The sequence below is a fragment of the Phoenix dactylifera genome, chromosome 18, assembly GCF_051530095.1.
Source record: "Phoenix dactylifera cultivar Ajwa chromosome 18, Ajwa_hap1_PhDact_Kaust_v1.1, whole genome shotgun sequence".
NCBI lineage: Eukaryota > Viridiplantae > Streptophyta > Magnoliopsida > Arecales > Arecaceae > Phoenix > Phoenix dactylifera.
Genome location: NC_143207.1, coordinates 9,954,452 through 9,969,172, shown reverse-complemented (window position 1 = coordinate 9,969,172; position 14,721 = coordinate 9,954,452). Strand labels below are relative to the sequence as shown.

At 39.7% G+C, this 14,721-nt stretch overlaps 1 protein-coding gene and 1 long non-coding RNA gene across 2 annotated transcripts; both read right to left on the bottom strand.

Annotated features, from left to right (window-relative positions):
• Positions 1–2,566: 2,566 nt before the first annotated feature.
• LOC149750906 (uncharacterized) lies at positions 2,567–4,660 on the bottom strand. The gene is made up of 2 exons (XR_016398990.1): positions 3,235–4,660; positions 2,567–2,893 (listed from the first exon to the last, which is right to left on the bottom strand). It is a non-coding gene; the product is annotated as an uncharacterized LOC149750906 (long non-coding RNA).
• A 4,014-nt stretch (positions 4,661–8,674) lies between these two features.
• Positions 8,675–14,520, bottom strand: LOC120109821 (uncharacterized). Its single transcript, XM_089928548.1, has 6 exons — positions 14,511–14,520; positions 14,284–14,411; positions 10,102–10,224; positions 9,956–9,974; positions 9,718–9,818; positions 8,675–9,006 (listed from the first exon to the last, which is right to left on the bottom strand). Exons 1-6 carry the CDS (start codon positions 14,518–14,520, stop codon positions 8,950–8,952), a joined length of 438 nt encoding a protein of 145 aa, XP_089784674.1. The 3' UTR covers positions 8,675–8,949.
• Positions 14,521–14,721: the final 201 nt, after the last annotated feature.

Genomic DNA, 14,721 nt, shown 5'->3' with positions numbered 1-14,721 from the left:
AATTGGTGCATAAACATCATATAATTTTATTCCTCGATTAGGGGCATAAGCTTCCCAGCATGCTTAGCTTATAGTGGGATTCATATAGTGAGTTACTCTTTGGGGAAAAGGTAAAATACTAGAGCATCCAATATTCCAACTATATTTTGAAATTTTATTGATGAGGGGTAGAGGTGGCATTAATCATTTCTTTGCATGTTTATAACTGAATCAAAACTAATGGTCATTCATAATATCCCATTCATTAGTGTAAGGAATTAGGGTTAAATGTCTAACAACTCTTCTTTGTTTAGCATATCCTAACTATTGGTGGGCTTACTCCATGACTCTAGTGTCAAAAACAATTGACTGAAAAGATTAAATAAATTACTTTCTTTGGTAGGTTATCATTCATAGGTGGTCTACTTTTATGTAGTAACTTACTGTTATTTCTTTTTAACATCAATCTCCCTGAAGCAAGCATAACTTGTGCTTGAGGTTGTTTGGTCAGTACAACCTTATCCACAAACAATCTTTTTGTTTGACTCCAATGTGGGGATCCATGTCACTGTCCAGGTAAATTAATACTTAGACTTAATTTGACATTTTTTAAGACTGTTTTCTCGTGTTTCTTGACACTTGGTTCACTGTAGGTGCCAATAGTTCATGTGCTGTAATATGTAACATGACATAACCCAACATAGGGATATTGTCATGAAAATAAGACTATGAACGCATATTACATTTATTTAGTTTTAATAAAAGAAACAAAGCTAGCAATGATGTTATAGCATTAGTCAAAGATTTTTCTTTCAACACCTGAAATAAAAAAGGAGAAAATTATTATATAAGCTTAGAGCTTGAAATCATGTTCCATTGGACAGATACATTTAAATGACCATAAGCATATAATCCAAAACTATCTGTGTCTTCATGATGAAAAAACGACATTTCATATGTAACTTTGTAACATAATTTTTACTAAAATTATTTGGTGCCAACCTGATGTATGAACATCATGGACTCAAACTTGTTGAAGCATTACTATTTGTAATGACTGAGCACTAAAATCAACTAGCTTCTTGGAGAGCTATTTTGGCATAAAGGATTGGGTATATCCAACAGAGCAATGCTATATGTGGTATATTAGTTTTGTCGTTTATTTTACACAGTTAACATTTTCTTGTCTTATAATCATAAGTTATTTTGGATTAAATGCAGTTGCTCTAAAAAAAAATTACTTCAGACACTTGCTTTAACTTTTATTTGTTAAATTTTGAAGAATAAATGCACAATGATATACAGATATTCTCTCACCAATATTATCATCTTGAATATATATGTAACCATTAAAAAAAAATATGGGTGATGTTTATTTCAGGAGCATAGCTTAGGCAGTGATGTTCCTTTGAAGAATCTAGATAGGAATCTCTCCTCATTTTCCTTCAGTTAAAATATGGATAAGATTCAAGTTTGGAGTTGTCTTCGAGTGATCTTAGCATAAGAGAAAAAGGCAGCTACAGTGAAGAAGATAATCCATCTGTCAATGGGTTCCAGGAATTCAATCATCGCGAGTTCGAGCATCTCAGCAAAACTTTTAAGTAGCTTGTCTTCACATGATGGACTTGGACTTTGTGGAGCACAAATCTGTGATAAGGCCATTGGTAGCAGAGAACTGGAACAGAGCATTATAAATATGGAAACTGCAAAGAGATGCCTTGTTCACTATAATTCGATGTTGGATAACCTTATTCTCAAAAAGAACTATAGAATGAAAGGATCTATAAAGAAAGTGCATTCAATTAAAATTTATCCTTCAAATTTTCATGAATCTACTATGTCAGGAAGCATTTTTCCTATGTCAGAAAAGGAGCCCTTGGATGAGTTGTTTATAGAGAACAGCTTGATTGAAGATAGGTTCTGCAGAAATTTTTTATCCTGTTTATGGAAGCAATGGCATTATGACTATGGAATCTTCACTATTCTAACAACACCATTATTTACATTCCTTGCCAAACAGATGTTTGTTCTTCTCTAACAGTCCAGAGTGCTCTTCTCCAGATGGGCATACATATCTGCAACTGTTTGACACTAAAAAGAATAATCTCTTTGTGGTGAAATCCGCACCTGAAAGCTTCTTCATTCAGGTAGGGGAAGCAGCTGATATCTTGTCATGTGGTAAGCTTTGCATTACACTTATTCTGTTGGCTGACCCGTTGAAATAGAGGAATTAAGCTGATAGATATTCGCCATCTTCTTGCAGCCAGCTTGGAACAAAACTCTCTCTTATCCTGCATACCTTTTAGATTCTGAAACAAGTAGGAAGTTGTTGTCAAGCTTCGAGACATCTGGGTCTTGTGACCAAAAAAACAAGTGCTTCACTGAGCTCCTTCATCACTGAAACTCAGGAACTTCTTGAGCTAATGCAAGAAATCTTCAAAAAATTCCACTATCCTCTCGATTGAGAGATGGGATGACACTTGCAGAATTCTCACGTGAAACCACCAGGCAGTACTATAGTGACAGCGGACCACAGTCTGTTAGCTAATTTGCAAAAATGGGTATTTCTGTAGGTTGTCAACATCTAGTAAATTACAAGTTTATTATTTAATTCAAACATCGGAGAGGAGTTATGATTCTCTGAGGTTACAAAGTATGCAAAGCTATGTTTGTAAACAATCTGCAGTTGTTCAGTGGGAATCAAATATAAAAAGAAAGCGGAAATAGCCCAAGCTAAAACAAGGTATTAGAATACTTAAAATCATGGCTAACATGCAGAGAGGGAAAAAGCATTCCTGGGATTCAGCAATTTCTGCATCACTACATGTCTGCACATTTCCTTCTTCAGAAGCTGGACATCAACATTTTGTTTACCTTCTACCTTCACCAGTGTTACATATTTGATGCAGGACAACTGCAGAAAGGAGAGGAAAGAGAGAAGAAGAGGAGGGGGAAGAAGAGAAGGGGGAGAAAAGGAGGAGGCTAATTTTTATTCATCATTCATCAAAAAAACCTAAACATGAGGGTGAACCCATATAAATAGGGTCAAAAAATAACAAATAGATTCCTACAAATAAAACAATTCCGAAAAGGTCCTAAAATGACAATTTGCAAATAAATCCAAATGATAATATGCAAATAAATCCAATCAACATAAAATAAATCTAACTAAAATAAATCAATCTAAAATAAAATCAGGCTGGCTGAATCGCTGGGATCCACTGAGCTGGGGTGATCCTGTGGCGACCGGCTGACCTGGCACTGGTGTCCGCACCAACTCTCCTCGGGTGGAAAGAAGTCGACCTCGACGAAAGTGGCTCGGTAAAGCCTCGGTAGTACTCCAACAAGTCGGGGTCAATCGACGGTCTCTCCTCATGCTGGATCCAAGTATAACCGGACTTTGGTCGTCCACGCCAACGAACCAGAAAATGTTGGATGCCTCCATCACTGTCAAAAACTATTTGCTCGGCTAAAATAGAATCAATATACTCTTTTTGTGCTCGATGGAGGATAAAAGGAAACGAAGATGGCATGGAATCAATAATAGGGTAAACATCGGGAGCAGGAGAGTGTGCAGCAAAAGAGTCTTCAGGGATTGCAACCAAATCTATAATATTAAGAGTAAGGCTATGACCAAAATCAAATGAAAAGTCAATGGCATAGGCGTCAGTGCCATCCTTGTGCAACATCCTGAATGGTCCAATACTAAGAGACTGCAATTCCTTAAGACAGATCATTACGTAACCCCAAGTTTGAAATTCTTTAGCATGGAAATCAGCTTGCATCTTATATTGAGCAGGACATGCATGAATGCCCTTATAGATTTCCTGATACAACTTATGAATGTGTTGTGTAAATGCATATGCAAGCTCAGAAATCCTAACATCAGTTTTGATGGGTTGTGCGAGGGCATATCCAACTATACTCATGGTAGACTGGTCAGACTCGCTACCTGACTGTGCAAGCGAGCTAGGTGTAGTGTGGGTGCATCCTAGGGTTTCAGGTTCGTCATCACACTCTTCCTCAATGTCCTGAATGTCATCGAGGTTTGGTTCATAGATTTGCTCCTCTAAGTCATCTATGTCACCTCCCTAATCTTGCTGAGCAATAACGAAAATTTTGTTAGCATATTGGGAGATAACGTGTCCAAAACCTTAGCATTTGTGACACCGAATTTTGGAATGTGTTTTGGGAGGCTCACCAAGGATTCCCGTGCTATTAGTGTCTCGGCCTGGGACATGGGCAGGAGGAGGGGGCCTATGAGTAGTGGACCCTACAGGAAGTTTGGACCCTAAGGAATTAAGGCTCGTGGGAGTGCTCCATGTGTCAGGGCGCCTTACAAATGTGGACTTAGTGTTCCATCGGTTAAGGAGATCGTCTTGGTAGTTAAGAGGCAGATATTTTTCTTTAAGTCTCTCTTTCATCTCTACCCAATCAGTTATTTCATGTTGTTGTCTCCTAGCTAACAGTTGTTCAGTGTTTTGCCAAAACAGCTTAGCTCGACCAAGAAGTTTCATTATAGCGAATCGAACTTTTTTGTCCTCAAGACGACCGTCAAAAGTGGGGGCTTCAACCCTAATGCCTCGCATTACATCTTCTTCAGGGTCACGAGGTTCTCTAGGTTCTACGGTATGTCGGTGACCTCTATCAATATGAGGAATGGGACCAGGTCCTCTAGGGCGAGGGTAGGCATAATGGTGACTTGGAACAGACCTATTAACAAAGTTGTCCTGCCAAACCGAGCCTTGTTGTTCTAGGATTTGTTCTAGGGTGTCGTCCTCTTCAAGTCCCGGTAAATGGGGAGTACTAGCTCTTTGGGATCCAATAACCCTCTGAAGTGAAGCCTCAATTGAATCGAGTTGGGCATTAACCTGGGTGGACATTGTGGTTAAGTCATGAATTTGGACATTGTTTGCTTGGACTTGGGCATTGGTATTTTGGACTTGAGCATTAGTTTTTTGGACTTGGGCATTAGTGTTTTGGACATGAGCATTAGTGTCTTGGATAGCTTTTAATAGGGCTTCGATTTTGGAATCCATGCCTAATTGGGACTCAGGATGAGATGCATCACGACCACTATGTAGATGCATAAAATGAATGACAAAATATATGATCCGACCAACTATAAAGGTTCCTAAGTAGACCTAATGCATGAAATGAATTCAAAATTGCAAAGTAGATACTCAATATAATCGGAAGCTAACTCAAGCAATTGAAATTGGCTTTGAATTACGTAACAAATTCAGATAAGTAGTTGCAGTCAAATAGTACTAGTTTTCAGTGTGTTGCAGGGTTGCACAGAGCCTCAAAGAACTTCCAAAGATTTGGTAGCCCTACAATTAATAACAAAGATAGGCCACTACTAGGGTTTTGGTGTTGTTTGGAGTGGATGTGTTGAATTTTTAGGAAGCAATATCAATAGAGCACATAAGAGTTAATTAATTCTAAATCTAGACAAACAAATAAAATTTGTAGTAAGGGAAGAAACCTGACCTAGGTTAGGGTGACGACCAGAAACGCTGCACAGCAAGTAGGCTCGTCAAACGGCTCCAATTGGGGTTGATCTCAGCAACACGGCAGGTCGAAATGGGCTCTGCAGTGGCGTTGCAGGCCGACGGGCTTGGGCCTATGAGGAGGAAATCGGATTGGGCCCGGTGTTTAGGGCCTGAGAGTCGGGCCTGGTGGGTTCTTTGGGGGTGCGGGCGTGGGCCCAATGAGAGAATCGGCTCGAGAGAGAAAATGAAGGTGGGGTGGGAGGTGAGGTGGGTTCGGCCGTGAAGGAAGAAGAAAGGGGAGGAGAGATGGGGTTACCCTTGATCCCACAGAGGGGAAGGGGGGGTGCGGTCAGTGGAGGAAAGAGGAGGGAAGGGTTAAGGGAATCGTGGCACGGGGGCGGCGGAGGAAGGGGGCGGCGCTGCGATGGAGGCGGAGGCGGTCGCAACACGGGGGCGGCGCTGCGTGCGGGCGGCAGAGGAAGAGGGCGGCGCTGTGTGCGGGCGGAGGGGAAGCGGCGACGTCGGAGGCGGCGCTGCGGTGGAGGCGGAAGCGGCGTGCGAACGGGGGAGGAGAGGCGGAGGCGGCGGTGGAGTTACGGACGATCAGAGGAGGAAGATGAAAGGTACTCTTCTCTTTTTTTTCTTTTTTTTTCTTTTTCTTTCTTTTTTTTCTTTTTTTTTTCTTTTTTTTTAACCCGATTGGGTTCGGGTTAGCGGGCGCACCCGCTCCGGGAACCCACTATGGGTTCGGCTCCATCGTGGGGCTTTGAGGGGAGGAGGTTGCAGGTGGTTACCTGCCTCCGCGGCGACCGGTGCATGGGGTGCGGTGGCGGTTGAAGGAGATGGGGGGCACAGGCGGGCGATCGCTGCGAGGAGTCGAGAATCGCAAAGAGGGGAAAGCAGCGGCGACGATCGGGACGATGGGCGCTCGGAAGTGGCAGTGCCCCTTTCCTCGGATCCGGATGAGATCGGCGACCGGGGACGCACGGGAGCGTGTGGAAGCGGGATACGACGGAGCGTCGATGAGTGATCTGGCCACGGACGGCGACACTGAGACGCAATGGAGCGTGGCGGCTGGCGACGGGGACACGGGCGGAGCCTAGCGCGTCCTCCTCTCTTCCGTGCCTGGGTACGACCACGGTTGGCCAGTGGCTCAGGGAGATCCTCTTCGTCGGGTCGCAGGGCACGCGGTTGGTGCTCTCGGCAGCGGTCGCGACGACGTTGGAGGTGTCGGACGTGCGCGGGGTGGGGTGGGGGAATCGTCTTAGGGGCTTTTCCCTTGGGAGAATGATGGCCACGGGAACAGGGATTCTTTTTTTTTTTTCCCTCTCGTCCGTAGCCTGACCCACGGCAACCCAGAAAAGAAAAGGGTTTTGGCAACAGAGGCAAAACCGGGTGCTCTGATACCAAAGCTGATGCAGGACAACTGCAGAAAGGAGAGGAAAGAGAGGAGAAGAGGAGGGAGGAGAAGAAAAGGGGGAGAAGAGGAGGAGGGAGAAGAAGACAAGGAGGCTAATTTTTATTCATCATTCATCAAAAAAACCTAAACATGAGGGTGAACCCATATAAATAAGATCACAAAATAACAAATAGATCCCTACAAATAAAACAATCCCTACAAATAGATCCATTTCCACAATTTTAAAGTTCTCATCTGCACCTCTATCCATCTCCTACATGTATGAAGCATGTCTCATAAGCATGGTAAATATAAACGCTACTTGTATAATGTATAGGCTAAAAGCCTAGGATTTTAGATTTTCTCTTCTTGTCTAAACTTGGTTATATAGTTTGAGCATTTGCTAAAGTTCCTTTTAACATTACCTGTTCATTAGTTGAGCAGTCTGCTATGTAAACATTTGTAAATAGGATCATAAACATAACCATGGTAGGGTAGCGTACCTGGATCCATGGATGACTGAACGATCAAAGCTTCATTTTCTCCCTCTTGACCCCTGTTAAAACACCCGATGATGGAGACCGATTTTGTGTTCTCGTTATAGGCAGAGGGCTACACCCCTCTCTTTTATGATAAACAATCAAAGGTGATACGGAAAGTGCCAGAGGGCAGAGGTGTAAGCGAAATTTGATGTATGACTAGAATAAAGTTGGCACACTCAAGTTCAAGATGACACAATATTCGCTTGGAGGAGAAGATGAATAGGTGAGAACTAAGAAAAGCTTAGAAAATAGTTTAGCTCTTGACCCTTTTTCGTTTTTTTTCTGGTTGAGATCTTCTTTTGAGTTTGGCTTGAAAGTAAATGCCAGCTTGCCCAGACTCTCATTGACCCCGAGTGACGCATCTAATAAGATTGATGGTTTCTCTTGCCATCGTTATTGCAGCCCAAGTACGCTATCTGTCAGATTTTTCAGATCGCTCACGTGGCGGCTAGATTTCAAAGCACTGCAACGGACTCTCGTTCTCCAGGCACAGATCAGCGGGATCTTCCCCAAAACGACGTTGTACCACCAGGTATTGGGAGAAAAAAATATAGACAGGTCAAGATTTTTAATTTGATAAGTAAAATACGACATGCATGCGCGCACGAGAGAAAATTTAACATTATCTAGAAATAATAATCACTTGAGCATTATCTCAGTTATTTAATCAGTTTTATGGGCCTTTCCTTAAGCATAATTACTTTTCCATGCTTTCACTCAAAAATTATATTAAACTCAGGGGCGGCCTAATATATTTGGAGGCCTAAGGCGGATTCAGTGAATGAGGCCTTTTTTTAATAATAATTTTTTTTAATAAGTATAAAATACTTAGAAAAAAAATTGAAAATAGATAGCCATCAAGTACATTATTTCAACAAAAATGCATGTATGCAACAAAAATGCATTTTGATTTATTCTCGAGTCGAACATATCGTGCGCGTATGAATGTTGTATTTTACTTATCAAATTAAAAATCTTAACCAGTCTATATTTTTTCCTTCCAATACCTGATGGTACAACATCGTTTTGGGGGAGATCCCTCTGACCTGTGCTTAGAGGACGAGAGTCCGTTGCAGCGCCCTGAAATCTAGCCACCGTGTGAGCGATCTGAAAAATCTAACATATAGCGTACTTGGACCGCAATAATGATGGCAAAAAAAACCATCAATCTTATTAGATGCGTCGCTCGGGGTCAATGAGAGTCTGGGCAAGCTGGCATTTACTTTCAAGCAAAACTCAAAAGAAGATCTCTACCAGAAAAAAAGCGAAAAAGGATCGAGAGCTAAACTATCTTCTGAGCTTTTCTTAGTTCTCACCTGATCATATTCTCCTCCAAGCGAATATTGTGTCATCTTGAACTTGAGCGTGCCAACTTTATTCTTGTCATACCTCAAATTTCGCTTGCATCACTTTTCTCCACCCCCGCTGCCCATGGTCTTTGTCACGCGCAGATTCCAGCTACCTCTGCCCACCGGCACTTTCCGTATCGCCTTCGATTGTTCATCATAAAAGAGAGGGGTGTAGCACCAGTATCTTATTGCACTGTTGACAGGAGCTTATCCAATGGGATCGAATAATTCTTACTGAGAATCTGCATATAGGAATCATCTGTAAATGTGGGCTCACTAAAAGTAAAATCTTGCAGTCCAAAGAACGGGCAGGCACCTGGCTGTATATATATGTTGTGAAGCATTACATAATCAAACCAATGTGGGCAAAAGTAGATAATGTGTGTGTTTTTTTCCGCGTCGAGAAATCACTGTGAGATGATTGGTAATCTCTTGTTTAACTATATCATTTATCCTGCTCACTTATGAAGTTTTCTGACACCTTCTCATGTTGATAAGGTATGGTGTAAATCTGCTTTTTACTCTAATTAAAATAAAAAGTACAAAAAAAAATATCGATTCTAATAATAAATGGTAGCAATCGCACAAGAACCAGTACCACCATAATAATTTATGAAGAAGAATAAAAAAGTGAATGTTTGCCAGATCACAGCAATGAAACATCTTTTGAAAGTTAGATTATAAAAATAAAATTTTAGCGTAATTCCGATCGGATCACGGATTAAAAATAGCTGATCAATGAACCATCACCCAGATCTAAGGATATCATATCTCACTCATCCTTCATCTTCTGGGCGTGAGCACGAAACCGATCAGAGGGTCCAGATTTTTCAGAAGCAAAACAAAAATCATTTTTAAAGGATCTGGAACATCAGATCCGTTGATCAAATGGACGCAGACAGAGATCAAACAACATCATCATCATATATAGAATCATAGGTTTCCATGTATACCATGTAGTCGGTGGTGATGAAGGGATCGTTGACGGCGACGAGCTCGACGTCGTTGCTCTGGAGAGCCACTTTGGCCACCAATCGCCCGATCCTTCCAAATCCTATCAACATCAAAACCAAATCAAACGTCACAAGACATATATGCATCAGGATCTATCCAGACCCAAACTTGTGATAAAAATCGCTTAAGATCATATGATACTCTAAAACAACCAAAAAGAGCAACAAGAATGCTCACCATTGATTCCGATCTTGATCTTCGCGGGAAAAAAAAAATCCAAAAACAAGAAAGAATGAGATCAGAATGCGATAAGAGAAGAAAACAGAAAGAGAGACATAGATAGATCGAGAGAGAGAGAGAGAGAGAGAGAAAGTTTTATTTACCCATGGTGATCTCGGAGACGAAACGAGTGAGATGGAGCCGAGAGAGAAGAGAGCGAGAGAGAGAGAAATAATGTGCGAGAAATGGTCGGGGTTTAGGGTGGTATATATATTCGTGGTATCTCTCTTTTTAGGAAACCGCCTGGTTTCTAATTTAAGCGGTTTTGGGTTCACTGTACCGGAGGAATATGCACGCCACAAATGTTTGCCACGTGGCTGTTTATTACTGGGTCTCTTCCCTCGCGCTCCGAGTGACCATTGGAAGCGTTCTCGTGACGCGCTTCAGGGACGGCGCGAGTCGCCAGGGGGCGGCTATCACGTGCCGTCAGGTGGGCTCTCACGTGAGTTGTTGGTGGCCCACGGTTTTGCTTGGTGGCCTTGGAGGTAACGAACGTTACTCTTATTTTAAAAGTAGTGCACTATGGGGAAGGCGAAATTGTATTTGTTTTGATCTTGTGGTTCAAAAATGGCCTCGAGTGTACATTTTATGCTTGCTAGGAGAATTCAAATTGTCTTATAGATGTTATAGTTGTGGAATTCATGCATATATGCTTCTTGTTGTTGTAGACTAGTCCTTTTTTTTTTTATCTCTGTTGTATAAGATATCAAAATCCCATGCACTTTTTCATAAATATGATAACAATGGAGAGCTTTTTCTTTGATTAGTGTTTGTTGGATTAGTAGAAGATAGATTAGTGGAAGAACTTTGTTTGTAGAAAAAACTCTTAGGAGATAGAGTACCATTGAGAAATAGAGAGAGATTGGATTGGATTAGGATTAATCCTAGAGAAGTCTATTTATAGACTATTCGAAGACCAAACAGATGTGATGGTTTCAAAGATACGTAATGTTTCGGAAATACCTATCTTTTCGAAAGCCAATATTATCTTCCAAAGAGTCACGACTCTTCTAAAAAAGGCGTCTCATAAAAGGGTATTTTAAAATATTTAAAACAACTAAAGGTTAGGAGATAAGAAAAAATTTAAATCTTTTTTTAAATTAATACTCCAACCGTCCACCACAAAAGATTTAAATTTTTTAAAAATAATATATTAGAATATTTGGACAACTTGTCTTGTGCAATGGGTGAGGTGTTCCATGGACTTGAACCTCATTTAGTGTTGAAAGTATCTATCTAAAGAAACCATAGTGGATTAGACCTAGAATTAGGTTGTTTGACTCAGACTTCTACTTATCACATACACAATACGGATCAATTGGATCTTTATACGGTTAGCGCCATTTAAAGACCTTGTGCTTAGTACCTTGATTTTTTATGAGACGTTTATTAGGGTTAGCCCAAACTCCTAGTCATGGCCTATATGACACTTCTCACATATGTAAGTCCTCTAAGGATATTTGTGACCTAATACTCTACAAATTTTCTATCTTGGACTTATTAAGAGTATAACTCAATCTTTCCAATACATATTTTTGTCATTGATAAGAGCACTCATCGTAGGGATGAGAGGACATATACTTTGAAAAATGTGCTCTAACATGATCACTGAATCAGCTTCATTTCTACCACATTGAACCTCATTCATTGGATCTCCAATCACAGAGATTGGGTATCTACTGTCGGTGACTAAATAGTGGGCTTAAGCCCCATCCCCCTCAATGAATCTAGGACTTCACTCCTAGATAAACCCTTGCTTAAATGATATGCCAAGTTTTTCTTAGACTTGACAAATTCTAGAAAAATGACATTACTCTTTTTGAGTTGTCTATAAATTTATGATGAATTCGGATATGCCAGTTCGTCTTTTTGTCAGTACTCTTTTGATTCGTAAGGTTTTGAGTTAGATTCTAGATTTTGAAATAAATGCAATAAAGAGCAATAATATCAATAAATTAAATAACCATATTAAGAAATATAACAAGTAATGTAACTTTATAATTTTTGCACTTTTTTCAAAGTAGCAATTTATATTTTGAGAACAGCTAATAATATGCACATGATTTCTATACAACTTTTAAAAATGTAGAAGTTTCTGCACATATTTTAAAGATGCAGAAAGTTCTGCACAAAAATTAAAGATTGCAGAAACTAGATTGTGCAAAGTTTAATGCTATAGAAAATCTGCATGGATTTTGAAGCTGCGGTAATTTTCTACACGAATTTTTAATCTACAAAAAAAATTTTGCATAGACTTTAAAGTTGCAAAAAAATTCTGCACATATTTTAAATATGCAGAAAATTTCTGTATGATTTTTAAAGTTGCAAAAAATCTGCTATATCAAAACTGCTATATTTGACTAGAAACTGCTATATTATTATTTTATAGAAGTATTATAAAGGAACAATCTATTATAATAAAAATAGAAAATTGAAAAGAGCTAGCCTGGATCGAGGCGTGTGATATACACTGCCCTAAGAATGTGATTCGCCCCCACGTGCCGGTATGCTACGATCTCGTCCCCGAAGTACAACAATCCGACTCATCTCGATCCTCCTCTAACAAGCACGATCGCTGGGAGGCTTAATCTGATCGACTCCTTCAGTTGCCCAAAAAAAAAGAAAAAGATAAAAAATAAAAAGTTGACGAGTAGAAGAACTCTGCCTGTGGAAAAAACTCTCAGGAGACAGAGTACTAGTGAGAAAGAGAGAGAGATTGGATTAAATTAGGATTAATCTCGAAAAGAGTCTTTTTATAGCGTCTATCCGAATACCATGAGATGTAATGGTTTCGAAGGTACATAATATTTCAAAAATACTGTATCTTTTCGAAAGCCAACGTTCTCTTCCGAAGAATCACAACTCTTCTTAAAGAGGCATCTCATAAAAGGGTATTTTAAAATATTTAAAACAAATAAAGGTTAGGGGATAAGAAAAAAATTAAATCTTTTTTTAATTAAAACTCCAACAGAAAGAAGCCACACAAGGGAAATGAAGAGATAGTTGGACCAAGAATAGAATGTGTTCTATATCTATGTTGAGTGAGGCATAAGATGCTATATTATTCTCTCAAAAGAGGCTTTATCGAACACATATCTTGTATGAACTGAAATCTTATGGGATGATGCAGTTTAGTTGTTCTTTGTCATTAGATTCATGCTTTCTTTCTCAACCATGTTGCATTTGGATATGCTGGCATCTTTCAATTATAACCAATCAATAAAAGAGAATGCTCGGAAACGTTGAGATTTATTGCCAAGCTCTAATCTAATTAGAATTTATTTAGTTTCTTGTTAGTTCTAATAACTTACGGACTCAGGTCCATGCTAAGTTAGTTGTGCATTATGTTCAACATATAAGAGTTTATTTTTCAGTGGAGGATAGTGATGTTTTCGTCTTTGAGTGAGAGATGGTGATGTGTTTATTTTGTAGTGGGAGAGAATGTATAATTCTATAAAGAGAAAGAGAAAGTAACATGAAGAGTTGGAGATTTTTTTTTTTTGATAGGGAGTAGAGGTGCAAATGGGTTAGGCCGGACCGGATCATAAATGTCACCGATCAAACCGAGTTCCTTATTCGAATCCTAATTTTGGATGCAGACCTAACCCAATAGAAGATCGGGTCGGGTCCACAGCTACAATTTTTGACCCAGCGGGTCATTCGGATTGGGTCGGGTCGGATCCACTTGGTCCCAACCCAAAAAAAATTGAGTCCGTTTCGGATCAGTTTCGGACCCCATTTAACTTTAAAAATAAATATGAAATAGATTCAGTATTCATGCACAATGTGTTATAAAAATTTATGTATAATTAACAAATCCGAACCCCACCGAAACCTAAACGAACAAGCCGGTGAATTAGAGTCAATTATGAGATACTCTATCTTGTGGTGCTTGTATGGTAAGCCTAGAAGGAACTTTCAAATTGGTTGCAAAATTATTTTATATTGCAGTGCTGAGATACATCTTTGACTCAACAAACTATTTTCTAACACCAAGTTCAAGCACTGCTTAACTTCACTATTAAAATAATTTTCAATATTTGCACAAATCCCTTGTGTCCCAACCAAATGTTCCTTTCTGGCTCCTGGAAATGAAGTTTTGGGTGTGTTATAAATGACAGTAATTCAAATACAACGATTCATAATATCCATCATTTATAGGGATTTTAAGAGACAAAGGCCTGAAGGATGCCAACGCTCGGGGTGCGAATGTTAATAATGTTGTGGAACTTGCCCACACTGTTTGAAATACCACGTACGAATGTTAATGATGTTTTGGAACTTGCCCACACTATTTGAAATGCCATTCCATACTGGCTATTCCTAGAATGGATTCTCCCAATTGATCTATAGAAAGTGAGCTCTTGATCGTTGTTGTTGAACTTATTCTCTTCTCCAAACATGACACCAATATCTACATAGTTGCAGAAGAATCAGAAGAAAAAGAGTCAACATCTTCCACAATATCTATGAAAATGAAGTGTGCACACATGGCGGGAGAGAGAGAACATACCAGAGGCCATAGAACTCTGAGCATGCTTAGTCCTTAGTAGCCTCCATTTTATAAAAGTAATAAGAAAATTGTCCAAAATTGTAAGAAAAATCAAAAGGGTCAGGTCATAGAGTAAGAAATCCAAAATTGATCCAAAAATTAAACAGATCAGGTCAGGTTAGAATTTAGTAAACCCAGACCCAACCCAAAAAATAGAACAAGTCTAATTTTA